Source organism: Triticum aestivum, chromosome 3B (assembly GCF_018294505.1).
Source record: "Triticum aestivum cultivar Chinese Spring chromosome 3B, IWGSC CS RefSeq v2.1, whole genome shotgun sequence".
Lineage (NCBI taxonomy): Eukaryota > Viridiplantae > Streptophyta > Magnoliopsida > Poales > Poaceae > Triticum > Triticum aestivum.
The window spans coordinates 101,145,129-101,171,602 of record NC_057801.1 but is presented as its reverse complement, the minus strand read 5'-3'; the positions used below and the strand labels follow the sequence as shown (position 1 = coordinate 101,171,602).

Sequence of the window (26,474 nt, the reverse complement as noted above, 5' to 3'; positions counted from 1 at the left end):
TTTTTGAATAGGACAGTATTTTTGCATGTTCAGAAATTTTTTCCGAAATCTGTGAAGTTTCAGTTTTTTTAAAGGAAATCATGTAACAGCGGCTTTAATAGCCTTTAAAGGTTTCGTGTTGTACTTAATCACTTTTGACTGCACATTTGAGTGGTTAGCTGAAGACAGTATACTGTGTGGGTCGGGAGTTCGATTCCCCGCAGTGCCGCTATTTTTTGGATATTGTCCGCGTTTTTTGTGTGGTGCCCCTTCGTGGGCCGAACTTACGACGGAGCATAACGGTTAGAACAGAGCTCGGCTCTCTCCCATCGCATCGCAGACACCGCCAGAGTAATAGGGGAGGTACCCTACGTTTCAAATTTTTAGCCGGGCCGGCCGCCCCTACACGACCCCACGGTGGCACCGCCCCTGCAAGTAGATCCACCGCAGTGCCGCTATTTTTTGGATATTGTTCGCGCGTTTTTTGTGTGGTGCCCCTTCGTGGGCCGAACTTACGACGGAGCATAACGGTTCGAATAGGGGAGGTACCCTACGTTTCAAATTTTTAGCCGGGCCGGCCGCATCTACACGACCCCACGGTGGCACCGCCCCTGCAAGTAGATCCACCGAAGATAAATGCTGATCGAATACTGCGGGATCTGACGGAGACACACCTTCACACGTCTTTCGATGATGTTATACGCATCACCGGTATGGGAGCTAGTTGAGGAGAATTTTATTCCACCTTCAGGGAGTCGTTGCGGTCGCCTCGTCTTTCTGCGAAGGACAAAAACACTAAACGTACAGAAAAGGACACCTGAAAACATCATATGTTTTGACAATATCAATTTCTTCAATAATTTTCTTTTGTTTTCTCAACATAGACGGGCGTGGTGCGCGCTCGCGTTCTAGTAGCAACGGTAAAACACATAAGCTTCCACACGTTAAACAGTACAGAACAATTCTTCGGCGATTTATTAGACAAAGTAGCACACACTTCCTAGGGGATTTCACGGAACCACGAATACTAGTGCACGGAGCTGAAGGAAAATGCAATGCAAATTAACCAGCAGGTACGGTATACGGTGCCAACTGCCAAGTAGTATCGTTGATCTTGAGTCAGTCACTCGTCCTTGTGTTTGAGCCTGAGCGCGAAGGCCTGGAGCGAGAGGAGAACCTTCTTGAGCCGCTCCCTGGTCACGGCGTCGATGAGGTTGCCCTCCTCGTCGAACTTGGGCGGGTCCGCGAACGCCCTGATGTGGAGCTCCGGCTTGTTGATGAAGTGGAGGTCGAGGAACACCCCGATCTGGCGGAGGTGGAGCGACGCCCTGGCCCCGCCGAAGTCGCCCCCCGCGCACACGATCGCCGCCGCCCTGTCCGCCCAGCAGTTGCGCTTGCCCCTGGACGCCCAGTCCAGCGCGTTCTTCAGGGAGGCGGTGACCGAGTAGTTGTACTCGGGCGAGGCGAAGAGGAAGCAGTCGGCGGCGCGGACCCTCTCGCGGAGCGCCTCGACGGCCGGCGGGAAGCCCTCGCCGCCGTCGGTCTCCAGGTCCGGGTTGACCATGGGCAGGCCGGAGATGTCCACGTGGTCGATGCGCAGCCCCGGGATGGACTCCTCGCACAGCTCCTCGGCTACATACATCGATCGTCATGCAAAGTATCAACAAGGCAAGTCAGCGGTGCAAGATCACAAAGCGAGCTAAGCAACCATGGTGATTGGTGAGGAATGGTGCGTACCGGCGCGGATGAGGCCGCGGTGCCATGAGTCCTTGCGGAGGGAGCCGCAGAAGGCGGCCACGCGGAGGGTGGGCTGTGCCATCGTCGACGCCGTCACGGATCCCATGATTCTTCTGTCTTGGGTCGCCCTGACACCGAGTCCCTGAGCTGAGAGTGGAGTGGCTGTGGGTACTGATCGATGTGGAGCTCAGGTGCTTGATGTCCTGTCTTGTCCTTGAGGAGGAGACGCAATAAATAGATGACTCGTTGGTCTTATCCAGGTCATCGTGAACGTCAGATGTTGGTTATATTTTATTTACACAAATTAAGAAGAGTATCTCCACACCGAGTCCCTGACCCTAGTAGTGGTGGAGTGTACGCGGAGCGTCATCGATGGCATCATATTTCTCATCATTAGCTGCCTAACCTACTGACAATATATAGTTAGCTGATACGCGCGAAATATTATATTGCCAACGAGTCAACCACCACGAGATTAAAGTTCCTTCACTTGTTATAACAAAAGATTAAAGTACACTCGAATCGAACGTGATAGCCACAGTAGCAGCCGGCACTAGGACTCCAGGAGCTGCGCATCGACCACGTGGACAGAAAAAACTAATCGCCCAAAGTTTAGCGCTGATCTTGCCTCGCAATCGATCATGGGCTTCGTGAGATTGTGAGCGTGTGCAGAAAATAATCGCCCAAAGTTTAGCGCTGACTGCCGAGGGAGCTTGGCGCTTCAGGCTCCCCCTTTTTTTTTTTTTACCGAGAATCGTCGATCGCTCCTCCCTTCCTTCGCTCGAGCAAATGAAGTCGTACGATCGCTTCACTGTCCAGCGTTTAAAACAGTAACCAGTTGACTTAGAAAATTAAATATGGATGTAAACAAATTACTATTTTGGAAGCAGTTCATGGATTTGAAAAAATCCCATGATTTGAAAAAAAACATAAACTAAAAAACGTACATGGATTTAAACAGTCATGGATTTCATGAAACTAAAAAAAAGTTTATGGATTTGAAAAAAGTTCATTGATTTTTTTAAAAAGTTCATCAAAATTTTAAAAAACTTCACGAAATAAATAAATTATCAATTTTGAAGAAACAAAGTTCACAAAATTAAAACAAGTTCACTGATTTTGAGAAAAAGATCACCAAATTTTAAAAATAATCATCAACTTTTACAAAAAACTGCACGAATTTAAGAAAAATGCTTGTACCGTTCAAAAAAATAATAATGGCATTAAAGTTCACGTATTTAAAAGTATGTTCATGTCTCCTAAAAATGTAAATGAAATGTAAGAAAAAGTCGCACAATTGTTTTATAAAAATTCATAACATATAAAAGCATATTCGTGTGATTTGAAATAAATGTCCATAGCACTTTAAAATTTCATAAAAAAATAAAACAATTTGTAAATCAAGTATTCATTAGATGTAAAAAATGGTTGTGCACAAAAACAAAAGGATTATAAAACTTCATGAATTTGAAAGAAAAAACAAAGGGGACGTTGAAAGATAAATAAAAAGAGAAACAAATATAAAAATAAAATAAACCTGATAAAAACAAAAAATAGGAAAAGAAAAACAGAGGAAAACCTTTCTGAAACCCAAGGGAAGGTTCCAAAACCAGCCCAATCTCTAGATAGAAAGTTCCAAAAACCCCATGAAATAGGCGAGCGCTACATGCTAGTCCTCTACCTGGCTATGATCGGCTTCTGGTTGCAAGAGGTGAATGCTACATTTGCATCGCAATAGGTGTTATATAACATTTGACAGCAAATGGACCGGAATATCGGCTGTATTTTTTTTCTTTGACTAGGAATGCAACGGGGACATATATATTATACGTTCAACATCATTTATGGCTAATACATATTTGTAGAGATTCGACGTGATTGATTCCTTTTTGTAATATTTAATGGGCAGAATATTTGTAATATTAAAATTTCAAAAATATGAAAGTTTTTTAAATTTGTAAACATTATTGGGATTTGGTGATTTTTTAAAAGAAACCTGAAAATAAGAAAAAAAAGAAAGAAAACAATAAACCTGGAAAGAAACCAGTAAACAAACAACAGAAGAAAAAAAAGGGCAGCACGGTGCATGTAGCTCCCGCTTGTGCAGGGTCCGGGGAAGGGTTCGACCACTTTGGGTCTATAGTACGCAGCCTTTCCCTACATTTCTGTAAGAGGCTGTTTTCAGGATTTGAACCTGTGACCTCATGGTCACAAGGCAGCAGCTTTACCGCTGCGCCAACGCTCCCTTCTAACAACAGAAGAAAGAAAAAACAGAACGAAGAAGGTTTCCAAAACCGGGATCTCTGTAGTACTCCCTTCGATCCAAAGTAAATGTTGTGGTTTTAGTTTAAATTAGTACTTTGATAGCTTTGTTAGTACCCCTTCCGTCCAAAAGAAGTGTCTCAACCTTAGTATAATTTTATACTAAAGGTAATTGTCGTGGAAATATCACGTCAGATGTCCTAACGAAAGGACTTAGTCGTGGAGCCATCGCAACGAGATTAGCTTGAAGGGTTTAAACCGGACAAGGGACACGAGAGTTTTATACTAGTTCGGCCCCTTACGATGAAGGTAAAAGCCTACGTCTAGTTGTGATGGAATTACTTGGGTTCCGATGACCAGGGAGCGAATACGCTTTGCATGAGCCTCGAGTTGTTGTTTCTTGTCCCTGAACCGCCACCGGGTCGTCCCTATATATACACAGGTTGACGCCCGACCGGTTTACAGAGTCTCGAGACTGGCTCATACAAGTGTCCGGCTCGGTCTCTCCCTTTCCCTAACTTACAACACAAGTTATACAATTATGGCAGTTTACAACTATAGGCCCTAATCCGCCTTTGGGCTCTGGGCCTCTAAGCTTTACCAATAAGGCGCCATCTTCTTTGTCTTCATGGGCTTCAATATAGATGAGCGTGAACCGGCCCCTCCTGGGCGGTTTACACTCAGTAGTTATATTCTCAACATTAGGCCCCAGATTGATTTGGACCTGTTCATGTCAATCTTCAATACTTAGAAAAATTCCGTGAACATCTTCTTACGATCCTCGTAAACCGCCATGATGTCTTCTTCCTGTAAACTTTAGTAAACCGCCATGACGTCATCTTCTAAAACTGTAGTAAATCGTTATGACGTCATCTTTGTATAAAAAAGATTCCCTTCATTAATTAACTTTCGAAGATCGAGGCGACAGCTGCGCTCCATTTTACCGCTTCGGCTCCTCGATTCTCGCGCTTGCCTACTTTATCCATTCGCCTTATAAATAGGCTCCGGGGTCCTTCACATTTTCCCCTTCCGCACTTCTTCTTCTTCCTCTCACCGCTCAAGCCCGACAGCTCCGCCGCCGCCGTCGACCTTGAAGCTCTGCCTCATCCCTGGCCACTGCATCAACCTGAACGCACCAGAGACCCACTGCTCTCCTCTGCTGCTCCTATGAATCCGGTAAGCCCTTCTTCCTCCACCCAAGATCTGCATTAGGGTTTCGGTACTCGGCTATGTTCATTAGTATTCATCTGTGCTCTTTACTTTGTCCTTGCTATCTTATTGAATATAGATCAATCTTGACCTGTTTCTTCTGCGGCCGAAGTTTTTAGTTTATTTTGCCTCCGCATAATATCTTTAAAACCACGAACAAATCTCATCTGGCTCCTTGCTGTTCTGCTGTTGCCATTGTTAGGGCTCAAAAAAATTTCTTTACTAGGCCGCGGTAGATCCAAAATTATAATAGCATCTTGCGAAACCTGTTTCTGCAACACTTAATAGATTTCAGATCTGCTTCTTCCGTTATAGGCAGTTTAACCTTTAGAATTTTGATAATCCGCCAGTACCATTAGCCCTCACATAAACCGTCAATATTGCCTGAACGTGAATATCCGGTTTAACATATATGCTGCAATGAAATCCCCCGGTTTGACACCGGTTTGTGTATACTCCCTCCATTTTTGTATACAAGGCCACAAACCCATATTGCAGGTACCAAGGTAAAATTAATGGCTACTTAAACCAATGTTACAAACTAGTCTTTTCTCCTTGCTTGACGTGTTAATTAATGTGTATTTTTCTCTCCGATGCACAACAAGATAACTTTCTCACTCCTTGTTGGTTGATTAATACGGTGCATGCAAATCAATCTTCTCACTCTTGCATGCATGCATGAGGTATTAATGTCTTCAATTGCTAGTACGAGGCAAACCTCATCAATTTTACATCGATTTGTGTTAGTAGCCTTGTATAGCTGCAAATTGTAATTTTGATAGTGGCCTTGTATACAAAAATGGAGGGAGTATCAATCTTGAATCGTAAACCGTCATTTGTACTTCCCTTACAGTTTGTCAGCAAAAATGGCCAAACAATTTGCTTCTTGCAATTGGGTTCGTTCCCGGATCAAAGAAGAGCAGCTTAACGGGTATGTTCTGACTGGCGCTTTACCCAAGAAAGAGGTCATTCATTGGCGAGTCCCTGGCCCTGAGTGCCCTCCTGAACCTCAAGATGGAGAAGTGGTTGTATTTATGCAGCATCTAGACCGGGGATTTAGCCCTCCCGGATCAAAAAATTTCTGGGATGTGCTTGCCAACTTTCAGCTCCATCCTCAAGATATTGGACCAAATTCTGTGTCCAATCTTTGCAACTTCCAAGTGTTCTGTGAAGTTTATTTGCAAGAGGAGCCAACAGTTGAACTTTTCAGAGATTTCTTCCATTTGAACCACCGTACAGAATTTTGTGATGGCCCCAATACTGAACTTGGCGGAGTGTCGATTCAAAAGAGGAAAGAAGTAGATTTTCCTCATGCCAAACATCACAGCCACCCCAAAGACTGGAATGAAACATGGTTCTATTGCCGGAACACGGCTCCGGATGATGAAAATCCTCTGCCGGGTTACCGTCCTCACCGACTCAGCAATGGACATCCACTACCTCAGCGGCTTACTGCCAAGGAACGACAAACTTACGCGCCACAGCTTGCTAAGCTCCGGGCTCTTCTAGCAAACGGTTTGACTGGCATTGATCTTGTCCGTTGTTGGGTCTCTTGGGGTATCCTGCCCTTAAGCCGCCGCACCAGCTTAATGCATGAATATACCGGGAATGTCAACGATCCTCAACGGCATACTAACATACCGATGACTGACGAGGAAGTCACTGAGTCGGTAAAGAAGATGCTGGATGAACCGATCTCGGAATGTTGCAAGACCGGACTGACACCTTTTTACGCCTCCAACAAACCGCAGTCTGTAAGAATTTATCCTTTTGCTTTTTAATCCGTCTCCCCTTTAACTTTTTCCTGATAACCTTTTGTTTATTTTTACAGGCCAAAGATCCATTCTGGAAGAGAAAGCCTCAAGACAAAACGGCAAAGGCTCAAGACAAACGGGTGAGGGCTCTTCGTGCCAAGAGCAAGGTCACAAAGAGGCCAGCCAAGAAGAAAACCGCCGAGTCCTCTGATCCGCCCGAAGATGTCGATGATTCGGAACAAGAGGTAGAACTTGACTCCCTTGGTTCATTTTTCGTACACCTTATTGACAATGACTATTATCAGGATGATGCGGAAGCCAGCCGTGCTGACCATGTAGAGGTAATCTCCCTTTCCTCCGATTCAGATCATGTGCCGGTTCAAAAACTTCGCCGTGTAGTTCGGAAAGTAAAACACTCACATCCTCTTGCTCATTTAGATCCACAATTTTCTTTGAAGACACAGCAACATGAAGGTCATCGCACAACCCGGCACAGTGGCCAGCAAGTCACTTCCTCCGGTTTACCAGACACCCCAAACTGGAAGCGTCGTCCAGACGTTTATTGCTCTTCTAATAAACCTTATCCCTTGGCGGGTTGCTTCCAATACCCACTTAATCCGTCTGATTCGAATTATCAGGTGACTTCCAATTCTTCATCTAGCGACTCATCAACCACCCAAATGCCTCCCCTCAAGACCGTCCCTAGGTAAGATACTGACTCTTTAGTTTTGCCTTCTTGCGCCGGTTTACCAACTAACCTCTGTTTAATATTGCAGCGCCAAAGCCCGACTGAGCAAGAAAGCAAAAAACCAATGTCCCCACTGATGAGGTTGAACCGGAGAGGACCTCCGAAGGTGCTGGTGGAGATGCTGACATCGCTATGGATGACCCTGTCCCACAAGGTCAGAACACTGATGTTGATCCGCCGGAAGCTGACCCGGTTACTCATGTTGATCCATCAAGCACGCAAGCCAATCCTCCAAGTCCAGCTACTGATCCGCCTAGCCCGGCCAGAACCTTAGATAAACCGACGAGCCCAAATGCAGCAACTGATGATGTTGTGATTACTGGGTTTGGCCACACTTCTCCTGGCAACCCTGTCGCTTTGTCCAAGCATAGTGCCAAGGTGGAAGCTGCTGTTGTGGAGAAAGGCAAATGGAAGACTGACTTGACAAGCTATGCTCATCTCAGTGCTCAGGAGCTCCATTCCGGATTTCTAAACCTCCTGTTCACAAGTCGTGACTATGAGGCCGGCTTAGTCAACATGATGAAGGAGCGCTATGAGGTAACTTCCAACACACTGCAAATTTTCTTGTACTGTATATCATCTCCATTGTAGCCCCCAAGGGCCGGTTTGTCTCTTCAAGATGAATCGGGACTTTGAGATAAAAAAGACTTCAACTGTGTAGCTCCCAAGGGCCGGTTTATCTTGCAAGATGAACAGGGACTTTATGCTCAAAACTTTGTCCTTGTTGAATTCCTTTGCCTTTGACTTTCTGATCAAATACACATTAGCCCCCAAGTGCCAAGATTAATACTTGTATTGGGCCTTGAGACTTTAAATAGCCAGAAAATAAGCAATCCGCATTAGCCCCCAAGTGCCAACTGTATAACTGGTTATATGCTTGGGACTTTGAGAAAAATATTAACATCTTCATCATCTGTCTTTTGCAGGCTGATATAAGCAACAAAGATTCCCAAATTGCCGATCTTCAAGAAAATATCAAGGCCCAGCAAGCCGAAACCTCCAAGGCCATAAATGAACTGAAGGACGCTTTAATTGCAATGGAGCAATTAAAGGGTGATTTCAAAAACGAGCGGGCTGTTTGGGAAAACGAGAAGGCTGCTGTGTTAAAGCGGGTTGAAGATGCCGAATCAGCTCTTAAACCGGTGACGGAAGAACTATTTGGGCTAAAGCATCAAGTTAATGCTATGACTTCTGCAATATTTGGTAATTACACTTTGCAGAAGTGTTGCTTAAACATCTTTGAAATTGCCGGTTTAACATCAAATTTGTAAACCGTTACAGGTAGTCGTGTTGCTCATCTGGGGTCGGATATGCGGATGAAGTTGAAAGCTGCTTACACGTTGATAGAACAACTGTATACCGGCGCTTAGCGAGTCATCTGTGCATCCTCATACAACAAACCGGCACCCGTCTTGATCAAAGATACGCTGGCCAAATTATCTATGACCCCAGCCCAGATGGAAGAGGTAAAGCGGTCTGCTGCAAGAGCTGGCGCTTTAACAGCCCTGACTCGGGCCAAAGCATGGATTGCTGATCTTGATCCGGTAGATATCGCAAAGGGCTATCCTGGTCAACAAGAGATGCGCCCACTGGCTTTGACAAAAGAGATGATAATGAAGCCCTCAAAGCTTTGACAAAAGAGATGCGCCCACTGGCAAGCCAATTGGCTGAGGAGGTTGACTTGTCTGTCTATCGGTCCAGCTATGACACAGACAACAAATGGGTTGACGCAGCTGTGAAAGAAACAGAGAATCTAATCCCTCCAATCCGTAAGCACACCTATGCCCCTGACATTGAACTGTCCAACCTTATAAGCAACGAAGCTGTCTTTCAAGCCTTAACCAAGATTGATTGGACCACCCTTAACTTCCAGCCACTAGGTGAGGAAGAGGAGGTTGAACCGACGCCAGAAGATCCATCAACCTCACGTCAACCGGGTGACGAGGCGTAATCCGACAACTGGCTTAATTCCCACAGACTGTTCTGTGCAACAAACAATCATTATTTTGGGCATCAAAACGCCTTGTAATAGGCTAGTTGAAATACTGTGTTCTGCTGCCATTGTGCACTACCACATGACGTTGTGTGATCCGCCATGATTATTGCTATGCTTGCTTATATTCCTTGATAATTTTATGCAATCCTTATATCTGCATGAGAAAAGTTGTCCTGGCGGTTTACCGCCGGACGGGTCATAATGCCCAATACAAAGCCTGGTAGATAACCAAGGCTGTAAAAATATCAAAAATAGATCATACCTGTGATATGAAATCATGTTGGTGGCTTACCAACTTGATTGTAGTAAGGGTAAGAACCCAAATCTTGAGTATTGATAACTCCCACCATGCAGTGCTGGTGTATATAATAGGTCATACCAGGTTGTGATGAACACCGGATGATCACTCTAGCGACATGTAGTCAAAGCCAGACCGGGTTATAAAACACCGGTATAATAATGAATATGGTCTGACAGCTTGTAGCTGAAAACCAAGCCGGGTTAATAAACATCGGGTTAGTATGATGACTGATAGCCATGCCGGGTCAATGGACACCGGTTTAACATAAAGTTTTACCAAAGGATAAAAACTTGACAAAGGCAAATAAAAACCGTGTAGTCGAGGCTTTTCAAGGGCTGCCAGGCCCAAATTCGAGGCTTTTCATGGGCTGCCAGGCCGCTGAGTTAAACCATTTTGCAAAGCCTTTCAAGACGGGCCTCCAACTAACCAATCATCGTTTTAACTTTGACAAGTTCAGGGTCTGTAAAAGATTGACTTGTCAAACGTTCAGCGTGTCATGCCAGGATTACCTGGATAGGAGTGGCTTACTTGATAAAGGCAGGTTAACCCGGTTTTTTAGGTAAATACACCATGCTTCCAAGCCGTGCTTGATATCATATTACAAGGGTCCTTTCAAGCTCTTTGTTGCATTGCACAAAGAGCCCCCAAGTAACTTTGTGAGCGGTGCTCAATGGGTGCCTATGTTTCAGCTGTGCATAGCATCCAAACTCTCTTTGGCCCTTTGGGTGTGAAGCTCCCAAGCTGTATTGTGGCATGATAGCCAGTTTAACAGGTAGAACTCCGCTTTGTCAGCTGAAGCCCCCATGTAATCAAAAGATATTTGAAGAAAACAGCAGAGGCCCTGCTTATAGCAAGGAGGCCGATGTATTATATTGATCATAATATATACATTGTCAAAGTATGTACATAAGAGGAGCCTATGGCTCAGGTGTAGTAAGGCCGAAGGAGAGCTATGTTCCATGGCCGCCGGGTCTCCTCCTCAGATTTGCGTGAGTCTGCGTGCTCTCGAACATCAATGAGGTAGTATGATCCGTTGTGCAGATTCTTGCTGACCACAAAGGGTCCTTCCCAAGGTGGGGCTAACTTGTGCATATCGGTCTGATCCTGGATGAGCCGAAGCACCAAGTCGCCTTCTTGAAAGGTTCTTGTCTTGACTCAGCGGCTGTGATAACGCCGCAGGTCTTGCTGATAAACCGCCGAACGAGCCAAAGCCATGTCCCGTTTTTCATCTAACAGGTCCAATGCATCCTGGCGTGCTTGGTCGTTGTCTGCTTCAACATAATTGGCAACCTGGGGCGAGTCATGACGAATATCACTTGGGAGGACCGCCTCTGCCCCGTAAACCATGAAGAAAGGTGTGTAACCCGTTGATCTATTGGGGGTGGTGTTGATGCTCCATAACACAGAAGGTAATTCTTCCACCCAACAACCCGGCGTCCACTTCAAAGGAATCATAAGCCGGGGTTTGATACCCTTTAAGATTTCCTGATTTGCTCTCTCGGCTTGTCCGTTGGATTGGGGGTGTGCTACTGACGACACATCAAGCCGGATATGCTCTCTTTGACAGAAATCCTCCATCTCACCTTTAGAAAGGTTTGTGCCATTATCCGTGATGATGTTGTGTGGAAAACCAAAGCGGAAGATCACTTTCTTGATAAACTGAACCGTCGTGGCTGCGTCACACTTGCTTACGGGCTCCGCTTCAACCCACTTAGTAAATTTGTCAACCAACACCAACAGGTGGGTCTTCTTATCCTTGGACCGCTTAAAAGGACCCACCATGTCAAGCCCCCAAGTAGCAAACGGCCAAGTGATTGGAATCATCCGTAGCTCTTGAGCCGGAACATGAGCTCGGCGTGAAAACTTCTGACAAGCGTCACCGCTTTACCAGGTCCTCAGTATCAGCATGAGCCGTCAACCAGTAGAAACCATGACGAAAAGCTTTAGCAACCAAGGATTTTGAACCGGCATGGTGACCACAATCTCCTTCGTGGATCTCACGCAAAATCTCTTGGCCCTCTTTAGGAGAAACACAACGTTGGAACACGCCTGAAACACTTCAGCGATGCAACTCGCCATTGTGAATAACCATGGACTTTGACCGCCGTATTATCTGCCTGGCCAGAACTTCATCTTCTGGTAACTCACCTCGGTTCATATACGCTAGATATGGAACCGTCCAATCCGGAATTACATGTAAAGCGGCAACCAACTGTGCCTCCGGATCAGGAATAGCCAAATCCTCCTCCGTAGGCAACTTTACAGACGGGTTATGCAGGATATCCAGAAAGGTATTGGGCGGCACCGGTTTAAGCTGAGACCCTAGCCGGCTTAAAGCATCTACTGCTTCGTTTTTGCGCCGATCAATGTGCTCAACCTGATAACCCTTGAAGTGACCAGCCACAACATCCACCTCTCGTCTGTAAGCCGCCATGAGTGGATCCTTAGAATCCCAAGTGCCAGAAACTTGCTGAGCCACCAGATCAGAATCTCCAAAGCATCGAACCCGGCTTAAGTTCATTTCCTTGGCCACACGGAGACCGTGGAGTAAGGCCTCGTACTCAGCTGCATTGTTAGTACAAGGAAACATTAAGCGGAGAACATAACAAATTTTATCACCTCGAGGGGAAGTAAGGACAACTCCAGCCCCCGAGCCCTCCAATTGCCTGGACCCGTCAAAGCGGATAGTCCAGTATGTGTTATCCGGTTTGTCTTCCGGTGCCTGCAACTCTGTCCAGTCATTGATGAAATCCACAAGAGCATGAGACTTGATGGCTGTGCGAGGCATGTATTTCAAACTGTGTGGTCCAAGCTCAATAGCCCACTTAGCAACTCGGCCAGTTGCCTCCCTGTTCTGGATTATATCCCCCAAAGCGGAACTGACCACTATGATGGGATGGCCCTAAAAGTACTGTTTAAGCTTCCGACTTGCCATGAAAACCCCATACACTAGCTTCTGCCAATGCGAATATCTTTGCTTTGACTCAATTAGCACCTCACTGATATAATAAACCGGCCTTTGAACCGGATATTCCTTCCCAGCCTCCTTGCGTTCCACCATAATGGCTATGCTGACAGCCCGAGCATTAGCAGCCATGTATAATAATAGCGGCTCCTTATCAACCGAAGCAGCAAGAACCGGCGGTTCAACCAACTGTCTCTTCAAATCCTCAAACGCCGCATTAGCTGCGTCACTCCAGACAAAATTGTTTGTTTTCTTCAACATCTGATACAGAGGGATCGCCTTCTCTCCCAAGCGGCTGAAAAACCGGCTTATGGCTGCAATTCGACCCGCCAGACGCTGGACGTCATTGATACACGCCGGTTTAGCCAAGGATGTAATCTCTTTGATCTTTTCCGGAGTAGCCTCAATGCCTCAGTTTGACACCAGAAAGCCTAAGAGCTTGCCTGTCGGAACACCAAAAACACACTTGTCCGGATTGAGCATCATCTTATAAACCCGAAGATTGTCAAAGGTCTCTTTGAGATCATCTATCAATGTATCCTTCTTCCTGGATTTTACTACAATGTCATCCACATAGGCATGAACATTGCGCCCAATCTGAGTATGAAGACAATTCTGCACATAGTGCTGATAAGTCGCCTGGGCACTCTTGAGCCCAAAGGGCATAGAAACATAGCAGAAGGCTCCAAAGGGAGTGATGAAGGCTGTCTTCTCCTGGTCCTTAACTGCCATTTTGATCTGATGATAACCAGAATAAGCATCCAAGAAACTCAAACGCTCACAACCCGCCGTAGCATCAATGATCTGATCAATACGCGGGAGAGCAAAAGGATCTGCCGGACAAGCTTTGTTCAAGTCTGTGTAGTCCACACACATACGCCAAGTGCCATTCTTCTTAAGCACTAGCACCGGATTGGCCAGCCACTCCGGATGAAAAACTTCGACGATGAACCCAGCAGCCAACAGCCGGGCTACCTCCTCTCCAATGGCCTTGCGTCTTTCCTCGTTGAAGCGGCGAAGAAACTGCTTGACCGGTTTAAACTTGGGATCAATATTGAGAGTGTGCTCAGCGAGTTCTCTCGGTACACCTGGCATGTCAGAAGGCTTCCATGCAAAAATGTCCCGGTTCTCACGGATGAACTCGATGAGCGCGCTTTCCTATTTCGGATCCAGATTAGTGCTGATACTAAACTGTTTGGATGAATCGCCAGGAACGAAATCAACAAGTTTAGTCTCATCAGCCGGTTTGAACTTCAGGGTCGGGTCATGCTCAGTGGTGGGCTTCTTCAGAGGAGTCATGTCTGCCGGATCAACATTGTCTTTGTAGAACTTCAACTCTTCTGTTGCACAAACCGACTCAGCATAAGCCGCATCACCCTCTTCACAGTCCAAAGCGATCTTACGACTCCCGTGCACCGTGATAGTCCCTTATGACCTGGCATTTTGAGCTGTAAGTAAATATAACAGGGCCTTGCCATGAACTTTGCGTAAGCCGGCCGTCCAAACAGGGCATGATATGGGCTCTGGATTTTCACCACTTCAAAGGTCAATGTTTCTGACCTGGAATCATGCTCATCACCAAACACAACTTCCAAAGCTATCTTGCCAACTGGATATGCCGATTTACCTGGTACTACACCGTGAAAACAGTGTTCGACGGTTTAAGATTCTTATCTGTCAATCCCATGCGACGAAGGTTTCATAATACAGGATGTTGATGCTGCTCCCTCCATCCATGAGCACCTTGGTGAATTTATAACCTCCCACCTGAGGTGCCACCACCAAAGCCAGATGACCCGGATTATCAACCGGGGCGGATGATCCTCTCTGCTCCACACAATGGGCTGCTCGGACCAACGTAAGTAACGGGGTACTGCCGGTTCAACAGCATTAACTGCCCTCTTGTGAAGCTTCTGATCGCACTTACACAAGCTAGCGGTGAAAACATGATACTGCCCGCCATTCAACTGCTTTGGGTGACTCTGAAAACCTGATTGCTGCTGATTCCCCTGATTGTTCTGTTGGTTGTTACCACCTTGGTTGTTCTGGTTGCCCTGATTATTCTGAAATCCAGAGTTTGACCCGCCGCCACCATGAAAACCTGGACCTGAACCGCTAGACGGACCCTGATCATACCGGAAGAGATCAGAGTTTTTGAATTCCTTCATAATGAAACAATCCTTCCAGAGATGTGTTGCTGGAACCTCCTTTGTCCCGTGCTTTGGGTAGGGCTGGTTTAACAGACGCTCCAGATTCATACCTCCACCGTGCTGGGACGGTTTACCCTTACGACGCTGCATATTGCCCTGCACATTGGTGTTAGCCACAAAATCCGAATTATCCGCTATGTGCTTACCATTGTTCCCATGGCTCCCTTGGTTGTGCTGCTGTCCCTTCGCACCGTCGTTCTTCTTTCCCTTCTCCAGTTTCTCCTCGTCAGAATCGGGATCCTTGGTATTATCAGAATCGTCATACTTAACCAAGGCTGCCATAAGCGTTCCCATGTCATTGCAGTGGCGTTTGAGCCGTCACAACTTCATCTTCAGTGACTTAAACCGACAATTCCGCTCCAATGTTACAATCGCCGTGTCAGCATTGATGCGGTCTGACAAATGCAGGACTTCTGAAACCTGGTGCACCCAATGAGTTGTTGACTCGTTCTCTCCTTGAACACAGGCATCTAGATCCACAATGGACATAGGTTGTTTGCATGTATCCTTGAAATTCGCTATAAACCGGGTCTTCAATTGGTCCCATGACCCGATGGAGTTGGCGGATAGGCTCTTTAACCAAGTGCGGGTTGTTCCTTCCAACATCATGGTGAAGTATTTTCTACATGCCGCTTCATCCACATCCAGCATCTCCATTGCCATCTCATAACTTTCAACCCACGCCTCGGGAGGTTGATCAGCGGTATAATTAGGCACTTTACGCGGACCCTTAAATCCTTGGGCAACCGCACATTACGGAGAGCCGGGATGAGACACGGCACTCCCCAGGAGCTCAAGGCAAGTCCTCTTTCACTGACGCCGCTGGTTGAACCGGGGCGGGTTGATGATGACCGCGTGCTGTGCTGCTAATGCAGCCTCCCTTCGCGCTCTGCCATTATCCACTACGTCCTGAGCGTTTGCACCCCACGCGCCGGATTAGGCCCTCGAGGGGCATTATGACGCCGCGCGCTGCTTGATACCTCTTGTTCGTCCATGCGCCTGCTATAACTCTTGCTCAGACGGGGGTTGAATGGATTCTGTCTCGGCTATAGGAATAAGCCTGTTGCTGCACAACAGCAGGTTTGAAGAAGATCCCTGGCTCGTCGCGTCTCAACCGCCGCAGCGAATCACCCTCCATCGGAATAGCTGCTAGGCGAGATACCGCAGCAATCATGTTATCCAAAGGGCTAGAAAAATGACCCGGTGGTGTCGATATGTATTGCGGTGGGTTATCCGTTTGTCGAGGTGGGTCCTTTATCCGTGGTTGATCCGGTGCTGCCCCAGGTGCTTTGGTCTGGTTTACCGCTGCCGGACTACTTGGCCAGGCCCCCAGCGTATTGAAGAGATTCAATCCTTCGTAGACCGGCGGCAGACGAGACTGGTACTTCCTTCGCAGCACTTCATTTGACGCGTTCTGATCCAACATAAGCCGGTAATTCTGCGCCTGGATCTGTTGTGACTGGGCATCAAAGCGGCCCATTCCTCAACCATCCTAACTTCCTCAGCTGCCAGGTCCTCCTTGGCTTGTGTTATCTGGTCCTTTAGCTTGGTAACCTCCGCATTATGCCGATCCTGCGTCTCCGGGGTGACTGCCGTGGTTAACAAGGTCGCCAGGCATCCAACAAACCGGAAAGAACTTGAGCCGGTCGGCACGCAGGGCCTCCTGCCGCGGCTGCTGACCCGGACATCATTGCTGCTGTGGATGAAGACTACAAGGTGGGCTGTGTTCCGGCTATGAAGACTACAACCCAGTTCGGCGGTTCAAAGGGGTCCGGAATACTGTTGCCATCGGAATAGCCCCCAATCCAGCCGTCTTGCAATTGGTACAGCGACTCGGTTTCACCAGTGGATGACTCACCATCTGAGTAGATGGTCGTCTCACCATCGGACATCGGTTCAGATCCCGCACCATGGATGAATCCTACGAATGCACGCTTCATGGCAGGCTGAACCCGGGTAGGACTCGCACGCTGAACCGTCTCGACGAGGTCGGTGGAGATGTCCGGCTCAGGGCCCGGTTCGCCGATCTTGCCGATGAAAACGTGAATTCCGCCAAAGGGGACCCGGTACCCGTACTCGATTGAGCCGGCCTCGGGGCCTCATCCTGCGTCGTCGATGTAGAGCTTGCCGCGACGACTCTTGGTCATCCGGCCAACCGCGTATCCTTTGAGTCCTTCAAAGCTGTCCTTCAAGAACTCGAAACCATCGTGCGATAGCCCCACGGTGGGCGCCAACTGTCGTGGAAATATCACGTCAGATGTCCTAACGAAAGGACTTAGTCGTGGAGCCATCGCAACGAGATTAGCTTAAAAGGGTTAAACCGGACAAGGGACACGAGAGTTTTATACTAGTTCGGCCCCCTTACAATGAAGGTAAAAGCCTACGTCTAGTTGTGATGGAATTACTTGGGTTTCGATGACCAGGGAGCGAATATGCTTTGCCTGAGTCTCGAGTTGTTGTTTTTTGCCCCTGAACCGCCGCCGGGTCATCCCTATATATACACAGGTTGACGCCCGGCCGCTTTACAGAGTCCCGAGACCGGCTCATACAAGTGTCCGGCTCGGTCTCTTCCTTTCCCTAACTTACAACACAAGTTATACAACTATGGCGGTTTACAACTATAGGCCCTAATCCGCCTTTGGGCCCGGGGCCTCTAAGCTTTACCAATAAGACGCCATCTTCTTTGTCTTCATGGGCTTCAATATAGATGAACGTGAACCGGCCCCTCCTGAACGGTTTACACTCAGTAGTTATATCCTCAACAGTAATACAAAGTTAAAACACTTATTTTAAAAAGGGAAGTGTTTAGGAACGGCGCACCGGCCGAACCGTTCCGCCGGTTCGCTTTCGCCTCGCTGGCGCTAGCCACCAGGGAAGCAACACGTGTATCTTATCCTCTCCCCAACACCCCATCCACTCCTTCTTCCTCCCAATCGCTCAGGCAAGAAACTCCATGGATCCAGGCCGGCCATCAGCTCTTGCCTCCTGTGCCGTTCGTGCGCCCTTCGGGGACAACGCTGCCGTGCCGTTTTCATGGCTGCGCTCATCGCCATGGCCGCGCCGTCGACTGATGGCCGAAGAGGAATCGCGGGGAGGATACGAGGAGGCGCAGGCCATGGCGGCGCGCACGAGCGAGAGGATGGGCATCGCGCAGGGATCTCGGCCACTGCGTCGTCAGGTACCTATCGGAACGGCGCTACAGCGGTGATGGCCATGGGCGAGGCATTGCAGAACCTGCCGCAGACCCCCGTGTGTTGCAACCGCTAAAAAAAAGCTTCAAACTCTATATTAAAAAGCTTCAACTATATATACAGAAAGCTGCAAACCTTCAGTGCTATCGAAGAAAGCTACAACCGTCTACAGAAAATGCTACAACCTTTGACGAAAAAAGCTTCAACCAGTGCTGACGGTGGCGACCACGGCCTGACGGTGGTGACCACGGCCCGACGCTGGTGCTGCAACCAGTTTTTTTTTTTGCTACAACTAACCCTATTCTTTGCTACTAATGTCTTCGGATTTTGCTAGAAACAACCCATTTTTTTTTGCTACCGGCGTCTTGACTTTGCTGCAACCGGCGTCTGTTTTTTGCTTCCACCGTATCATGTTTTTGCTGGAACCGGTGTTTTCATGTGTTTTGGTTCCACCCTGTGCGAGTTTTTTTGCTGGAACCGATGCCTCATTTTCTTTTTTTTTGTTTCCATGGTGTGTTTGATTTGCTGGAATCGGCACTGGTTTTTGCTACCACCACTTTTTTGGTTGTAAGCGACGCGACTATGCCAGTTTTGATGCTGCATCCGGCGACGAGGATGGCCGGCTGCATCGGAGTTGTGCCACCGCACCGGAGCTGCGGTCGTCGCCATGGGGAGCTGCAACTGCGGGAGCAGGCTGCTGCATGCACGAAGACGGCGACGGCGACGGCGACCGACAGCGACGACGGCGACCGGCGACGAGGGCAGCGACGGCAACCTACAGCGACAGGCGACGAGGGCAGCGACGGCGACCGGCGACGAGGGCAGCGACGGCGACCGGCGACGAGGGCAGCGACGGCCGGAGAACGTGCGGGCGGTTCTTCAAGGCCAGGCGTGTTGTGCGGTGTTGTTTTGACGAAGACGCGGGCGAGAGGTGAACGAAGATGAAGATTAGATCGTAATCGAACGGTTATTAGTAGGCCCATCGGACGGCTGCGGGCTGACCGGCCCAACGGTTAGGCCGGTGCGCCGGCGCAGATCGCTCGCCTTTTAAAAAGGAGTACTTTGTTAGTAGCTAATAAAATGGGCTGGCAGGTTCGCTCGACTCCAGCACAAACATTTGGCTTCATAGCAGCGTACACACACATAACATGAGTAGTCCTTAGGGGTCCTCTACAAGACTACAACAGACCAGCTCACCTTCGCCGTCCTCCACCATGAATAGTGTGCTCATGCTTGTCCGCCTCCTCTTCCTAATTTGCCTTATTCTAGCAGCCAGCACCACCGGTGAGGCCGATGGCCAGCTCGTCTACTCCGGTTTCACCGGCGCCAACCTCACCCTCGACGGCGCGGCCACGGTGACCCCAGACGGCCTCCTAGAGCTCACCAACGGCACGGACCAGCAGAAGGGCCACGCCTTCTACCCGACTCCGGTGCGCTTCGCCGGGTCTCCCGGCGGTGCGGTGCAGTCCTTCTCCGCCTCCTTCGTGTTCGCCATCCAGTCCATCTACACGGACCTGAGCGCCCACGGCATGGCCTTCGTGGTGGCGTCGAGCACCAACTTCTCGTCCGCTCTGCCCGGACAGCTCCTGGGCCTCACCGACATCCAGAACAACGGCAACGGCAGCAACCACTTCTTCGCCGTGGAGCTCGACACCATCCAGAACAAAGAGTTCGACGACCTCAACGCGAACCACGCCGGGGCCAACGTCAACGGCCTCAGGTCGCTGCAGTCCTACTACGCCGGCTACTTCGATGACGAGGACGGTAACTTCCGCAACCTGAGCCTGATTAGCCGTGAGGCCATGCAGGTGTGGGTGGATTACGATCACAGGGTTGCACAAATCACCGTCACCATGGCTCCCATCAACGTACGCAGACCAGCAAAGCCGTTGTTCACGGCCACCCACAACCTCACGACCGCGGTGACAGACGTGGCATACGTCGGGTTCTCCTCGGCCACCGGCACGATCAACGTGCGGCACTATGTGCTTGGCTGGAGCTTCGCCATGAACGGCCCAGCTCCGGCCATCGACATCGCCAAGCTACCAAAGCTTCCGCGCATGGGGCCGAAGCCACGATCCAAGGTGCTGGACATAGTTTTGCCAATAGCATCCGGAGTGTTCGTCCTCACCTTGGGCACCATTGTTCTGCTGGTGCTACAGAGACGTTTCCGGTACGCCGAGCTGCGAGAAGATTGGGAGGTCGAGTTCGGTCCACAGCGGTTCTCGTACAAGGATCTGTACCGTGCAACAGAAGGTTTCAGCGACACGCACCTGCTAGGAATTGGAGGATTCGGGAGGGTGTACAAGGGCATCCTTCCAGTGTCTACTAGAATGGAGGTTGCTGTGAAGAAGGTTGCACACGACTCCAAGCAGGGCATCAAGGAATTCATCTCGGAGGTTGTGAGCATAGGACGTCTTCAACACCGCAATCTTGCGCCATTGCTTGGCTACTGCCGACAGAAAGGTGAATTGTTTCTGGTGTACGAGTACATGCCAAACGGGAGCGTTGACAAGTACTTGCACGGCAGAGAAGGCAAACCCATTTTGAATTGGGCTCAGAGGTGGCACATCATCAAAGGCATTGCATCATGCTTGGTCTACCTTCATGAAGAGTGGGAGAAAGCGGTCATCCACCGCGACATCAAAGCTAGTAACGTACTCCTCGATGGTGACATGAACGGAAGACTCGGCGACTTTGGCCTCGCAAGGTTGTACGACCACGACGCTGACCCGCAAACCACACATGTGGTGGGAACCATAGGATACCTTGCTCCCGAGCTTGGGCATACCAGCAAAGCAACCCCTCTTACTGACGTGTTTGCTTTTGGGGTGTTTGTTCTTGAAGTTGCCTGTGGGCAAAGGCCAGTAAATCCAAATTTAGAGGACATCCAAGTATTGTTGGTCGAATCGGTGGTCGACCAGTGGAACAAGGGATCGCTCCTTGATGCCGTGGATAAGCAGCTTGGGGGCAACTACAACGCCGATGAGGCATGTGTGGCTCTAAAGCTAGGCCTACTATGCTCTCACCCATTCGCCAATGCAAGGCCTACTATGCGGCAGGTGTTGCAGTACCTTGACGGGGACATGCCATTGCCAGAGATGTCACCGACGGATTTGAGTTTTCAGATGATGACCATAATGCAGAACGAAGGATTTGACCAGTTCATCATGACATATCCGTCATCAACAGTGAGTATTGACAGCACATGCGTCCTTACAGTTGGGAGGTGAATTGCATGATCCTCACTGTGATACGTGACTGAGTCATTGTGTCTTCTTAGTGCCTGGTTAATTCGAGCTTTGTGTTCTTTTTGCTTATCACTTTTGTACGATGTAATGGATGTTTGATACTCTAATCTTAACAAATATGATGTGTGCACCTCTGATGCAGAGGCGGGGTAAAACCGTCATTTTGAAGAAGAAAAAAGCTATATCCTTCATTACACCAACATATAAGTGCATACATAATGTAAAGAAAAACATATGCATATATCGAGTATACTTGTTAGCAAAATACATGTATTTATTGGCCAGAATTATATGGACAACACATATAATTACTGCCCTTCTGACTAATTCTAAAAAATGAATATTTGGTCATATTTTATTCAAAATAACTAGCTTAGTTTCTTTGTTAAAAGATCCAACAAATATGGCTTTCTATAGGTTGAGGTGATGACATTTGGTACATTTTTACAATAACAGGGATATATTAATAGCAAGAAGATACCACTTATATCCGGCCTCTGCATCAACACAATATCGAAAGCTAGACAAGACACTGAGAATGAACAAAACCAAATTATTAAAAATTTTAAAAAATTGCATGGCTCACGCATCAACACGCAACAAAACCAACCACGGACTTTGGCAACACAGACATGGAATCTTGAAACCACCTCACAAAGTTGATTTCGTCCAATGCTAGTCTTAGTGGACCGACCCATCTCTCTCCTCCCTCTGCTTTCACATTTTTCCTCCCATACTTTACCCAAAACTGCAGCCATGCTACCGGGTCGCCATGGGTTAGCCACAGAGAGAGAAATAGCTGTCGCGGTAGACTTTAGACTTTTATCAGAGACAACCTATTCCGCAGGCACCCATTTGACTCTACAAACAACACATCCATCAGTCTGGGAGCATCCAACCCGACATGGAGACGTGCGCGAGGTAGGTGTCCACGGTGTAGCGATGGCCCGGTCCTTGGTGTTGTGCGGATGTGGATGCCCTTATTGTAGAGGATGAAGAAAACTCTAGGCCATATTTACTTGTGCGGTGCATGCCTACCCCGGACCACCTCAGGTTGAGCACAAAAGTCCAACACATGTACACTCCGGTACTTGGCCTATGCAGACCGCTAGCTAGAGAACGACGGCGGGATTGACGATGACGAATCATGCATACCCAGTCGTTGAAGAGGACTATTCAGACTTATCACCAACAGAAGTGCCAACAGAAAGATGTACTAGTGTACACATGCTATTCTACTTTCTGGTTTGATATTCTACTTTCGGAGTCGGAGGGGGAACTGTAACCACGTGTGTACGTGCTGCCTAGTGGTTGCCGTCTGAATCAGTCTGATTTAGACAATTCCGGAAATATGTTCAGACTTCAGCGTCGATCGGGAGACGAACTTTCAGTATCTAAGGAAGAAAATTGAACCTGTTGGACCAGCTTCCCGTTCGATTGCACCCGCAGATGGTGATGTATCCTCTCTTGCGAGTTAGCAAAATTACTGAATTTTATGGATTTAACTCTCAGTAGTACTAGTACATCGGTCGCGAAAATCATGGGCAGTTGTTTGCTACTGACGGGCGCACATACAGCAGTACTACTTAGATAGCCACACCGGTAGTTGTTTATCAACAACAAAATATCATAATCTTTTCCTTGCCAGTGCTCGAGACATGGCTCCGAGGGAGCACATCTTCTTCCTCCTACACGCCATTCCACTCCTCTTCCTTCTTCACCTTGCTGCATCCACAACCAGCAACGACAGTTTCAGCTTCCTATACAATGGCTTCTCGGGTGTCAACCTCACCCTCGACGGCAACGCCAACGTCACGCCGGATGGGCTCCTCGAGCTCACCAACGACACCATCAACCTCGGCCACGCCTTCTACCCGACCCCGCTGAGCCTGCGCGGGTCGCCCAACGGCACGGTGCGGTCCTTCTCCCTCAGCTTCGCGTTCGCCATCCTCTCCGTCCACGAGGGCATCAGCGCCGACGGCATGGCCTTCTTCGTCGCCCCCACCAAGAACCTCTCCAACACGTGGGCGCAGTACATGGGCCTCCTCAACAGCGGCAACAACGGCAACGCCAGCAACCACATGTTCGCCGTCGAGCTCGACACCACCCAGAACGAGGAGTTCCAAGACATGGACAACAACCACGTCGGCATCGACATCAACAGCCTCACCTCCTTGCAGGCCTACCGCACCGGGTACTACGATGAAGGGAGCGGATCCTTCAACAACCTGACCCTTATCAGTGGCAAGGCGATGCAGGTATGGGCTGACTATGATGGGGAGTCCACGCAGATCAACGTGTTCTTGGCTCCTCTCGGATTCGCTAAGCCGGAGAGGCCACTGCTTTCGTCCCCCTATAACCTCTCCACAGTTCTGAGAGAACCATCGTACATCGGCTTCGCAGCCACAACCGGCGCAATCAGCACAATCCACTGCGTTCTCGGCTGGAGCTTTGCCATTAATGGCCCTGCTCCTGCCATTGACACATCCAAGCTCCCAAAGCTACCACGTCTTGGTCCAGAGCCGCGCTCCAAGGTCCTGGAGATCACCCTGCCTATTGCCACGGCCATGTTCGTCCTTGTAGTGGGAACTGTTATCATTCTGGTTGTTCGCAAAAGATTCAGGTACAGGGAGCTGCGGGAAGACTGGGAGGTCGATTTCGGGCCACATCGGTTCTCCTTCAAGGACCTGTTCCATGCAACCGAAGGGTTCAAGGAAAAGAACCTGCTTGGTGTGGGCGGGTTCGGCAAGGTATACAAAGGGACACTCCGAAAGTCCAAACTGAAAGTGGCGGTGAAGAGAGTGTCTCACGAGTCAAGGCAAGGGATGAAGGAGTTCATCGCGGAGGTTGTCAGTATCGGCCGGCTCAGACACCGCAACCTTGTGCCCCTGCTTGGTTATTGCCGACGTAAAGGTGAACTTCTTTTGGTTTATGACTACATGTCAAATGGTAGCCTCAATCAGTATCTGTACTGTGAAGATGGCAAGCCATCACTGAATTGGGAGGAGAGGTTCCATATTATCAAGGGCGTCGCATTCGGCTTGTTCTACCTTCACGAGAAGTGGGAGAAAGTTGTCATACACCGAGACGTTAAGCCGAGCAACGTGCTTCTGGACAGTGAAATGAATGCAAGACTAGGTGACTTTGGTCTCTCAAGGCTGTACGACCATGGCACTGATCCACAAACCACACATATGGTTGGAACCATGGGATACCTGGCGCCTGAGTACGTCCACACGGGCAAGGCATCCACTCTGACGGACATGTTTGCATTCGGCATATTTCTCCTTGAGGTCACTTCTGGGCAGAGGCCTATCAAGCAGAACCCATTTGGCAACAAACATACATTGGTTGACTGGGTTATAGAGCGCTGGCACAACGGATCGCTCATGGAGACTGTGGATCCGAGACTGCGGGGTGACTACAACATCGATGATGCATCTTTGGTGCTGAAGCTAGGGCTTCTATGCTCGCACCCTTTTACTAGCGCAAGGCCCACAATGCGACATGTCATGCAGTACCTCGAAGGTGATACACCACTCCCAGAGCTAACACCAGCACATTTCAGCTTCACTATGCAGGCCTTGACGCAAAACAGAGGATTGGAATCACCAAATGTGCAGTATCCTCAGTTATCGACGAGTTTTGCCACTTTTTCCAGCCTCTCAGGAGGAAGATAACACATGCATATACGGTGTTTGGTGTTATTGTGTCTCTTCAGATGTTAAAATATCTGCTTTCTTTCTTGCGTATTTAGTCTGGATAGATACTATATTCTAATGTATTCGAACGCTAGCTAGGGAGTATATCAAAGATTTACTTCACTTCAAATGTTACTCTGTATGTCTATGTTCAGCTTAATTACTCATGGAGTTAATTAATCAATCTTCTGTATCTTCTACATGGTTCCAGTCTGAATGTAGTACATGTGAATTCATGAATTTTACACGAAGTTTCTGTTTGTGCTTGTTTGGAATTCCTCTGAGAAACAACGAGGGTTCACTAACTGAATGGATTACATCGGCTTGTAAGTTGTCTGTAACATCATGGCCTTTGGGTCAGTTTGAGTACTATATATAGGTGGCAGTGGCGTAGCTTAAAAGAAATCTTAGGAGGGGCGAAGCTACAACTTATTAGGACTGCCCCAAATCGTACGGATTGAATTAATTGTACTTCAAGTGTCGATCTTGTGCACCATAAACTTTGCAATTCTACAAAAGGGTCTGCGTAAGGCCTGCTTCAAATCTGCTCGCCACACATCATCACTTTGATTAGGTGGATATTGCCAAATATGTGGACATAGTGTTGGAATTCAATCCGTCAGAATAAGACTTCAATTGTTTGAGTTTGATGCCATTGTTCTTTATGAGTTTGATGTTCAAACTGGAGTAACAAGAGAGGAGGCCGAGCATTCATTAGCTCCACATTCACCTCTATTTCTTTTGTATAAAATGAATCAACAGTATATTAGCATTTCGCTTGACCATCGCTAGCTTCGGTTCCTGTTTAGTGCAAAATCTCTGACCTAATCAGGATCCCCCACCCCCTACTAATTAAGATGCAGCGGGAAACTAGGTATGGGACTGGATAAAATTACCGACTGGGGAGGGAGAGTGGATGCTCTTGCTGCTCACCGCGGGTAGCGCCGGCGTCGCCCTGATGCTGAGCGCGGCCGCGACGAGGCGTTGAGGCCTCTGGCCATCTGACGGACTGGGGAACGGACGCCGGCCGGGGGTTTCCCGCCGTCCCCCACGCCCGAACGCATCTGCCGCGGCCCCAGCCGGACCCCGTTCCCCAACGCAAGTCCGCGCGAGAGGCGAGACGAGAAGAACAGACCTTTTTTTTCTTCTTAGATAGATGGAGAAGAACAA

The 26,474-nt window shown here is 48.5% G+C and overlaps 3 protein-coding genes across 3 annotated transcripts; 2 read left to right on the top strand and 1 right to left on the bottom strand.

Annotated features, from left to right (window-relative positions):
• Positions 1 to 931: 931 nt before the first annotated feature.
• On the bottom strand, positions 932 to 26,474 carry LOC123068862 (probable NADPH:quinone oxidoreductase 1). Its single transcript, XM_044491541.1, has 3 exons — positions 26,238 to 26,474; positions 1,717 to 1,929; positions 932 to 1,611 (listed from the first exon to the last, which is right to left on the bottom strand). The coding sequence occupies exons 2-3, from the start codon at positions 1,820 to 1,822 to the stop codon at positions 1,103 to 1,105; spliced, it is 615 nt and encodes a 204-aa protein (XP_044347476.1). The 5' UTR covers positions 1,823 to 1,929; positions 26,238 to 26,474; the 3' UTR covers positions 932 to 1,102.
• LOC123068861 (L-type lectin-domain containing receptor kinase SIT2) lies at positions 19,118 to 21,720 on the top strand. The gene has a single exon (XM_044491540.1). The coding sequence runs from the start codon at positions 19,567 to 19,569 to the stop codon at positions 21,583 to 21,585; it is 2,019 nt and encodes a 672-aa protein (XP_044347475.1). The 5' UTR covers positions 19,118 to 19,566; the 3' UTR covers positions 21,586 to 21,720.
• Positions 23,138 to 25,488, top strand: LOC123068860 (L-type lectin-domain containing receptor kinase SIT2). The gene has a single exon (XM_044491539.1). The coding sequence runs from the start codon at positions 23,262 to 23,264 to the stop codon at positions 25,281 to 25,283; it is 2,022 nt and encodes a 673-aa protein (XP_044347474.1). The 5' UTR covers positions 23,138 to 23,261; the 3' UTR covers positions 25,284 to 25,488.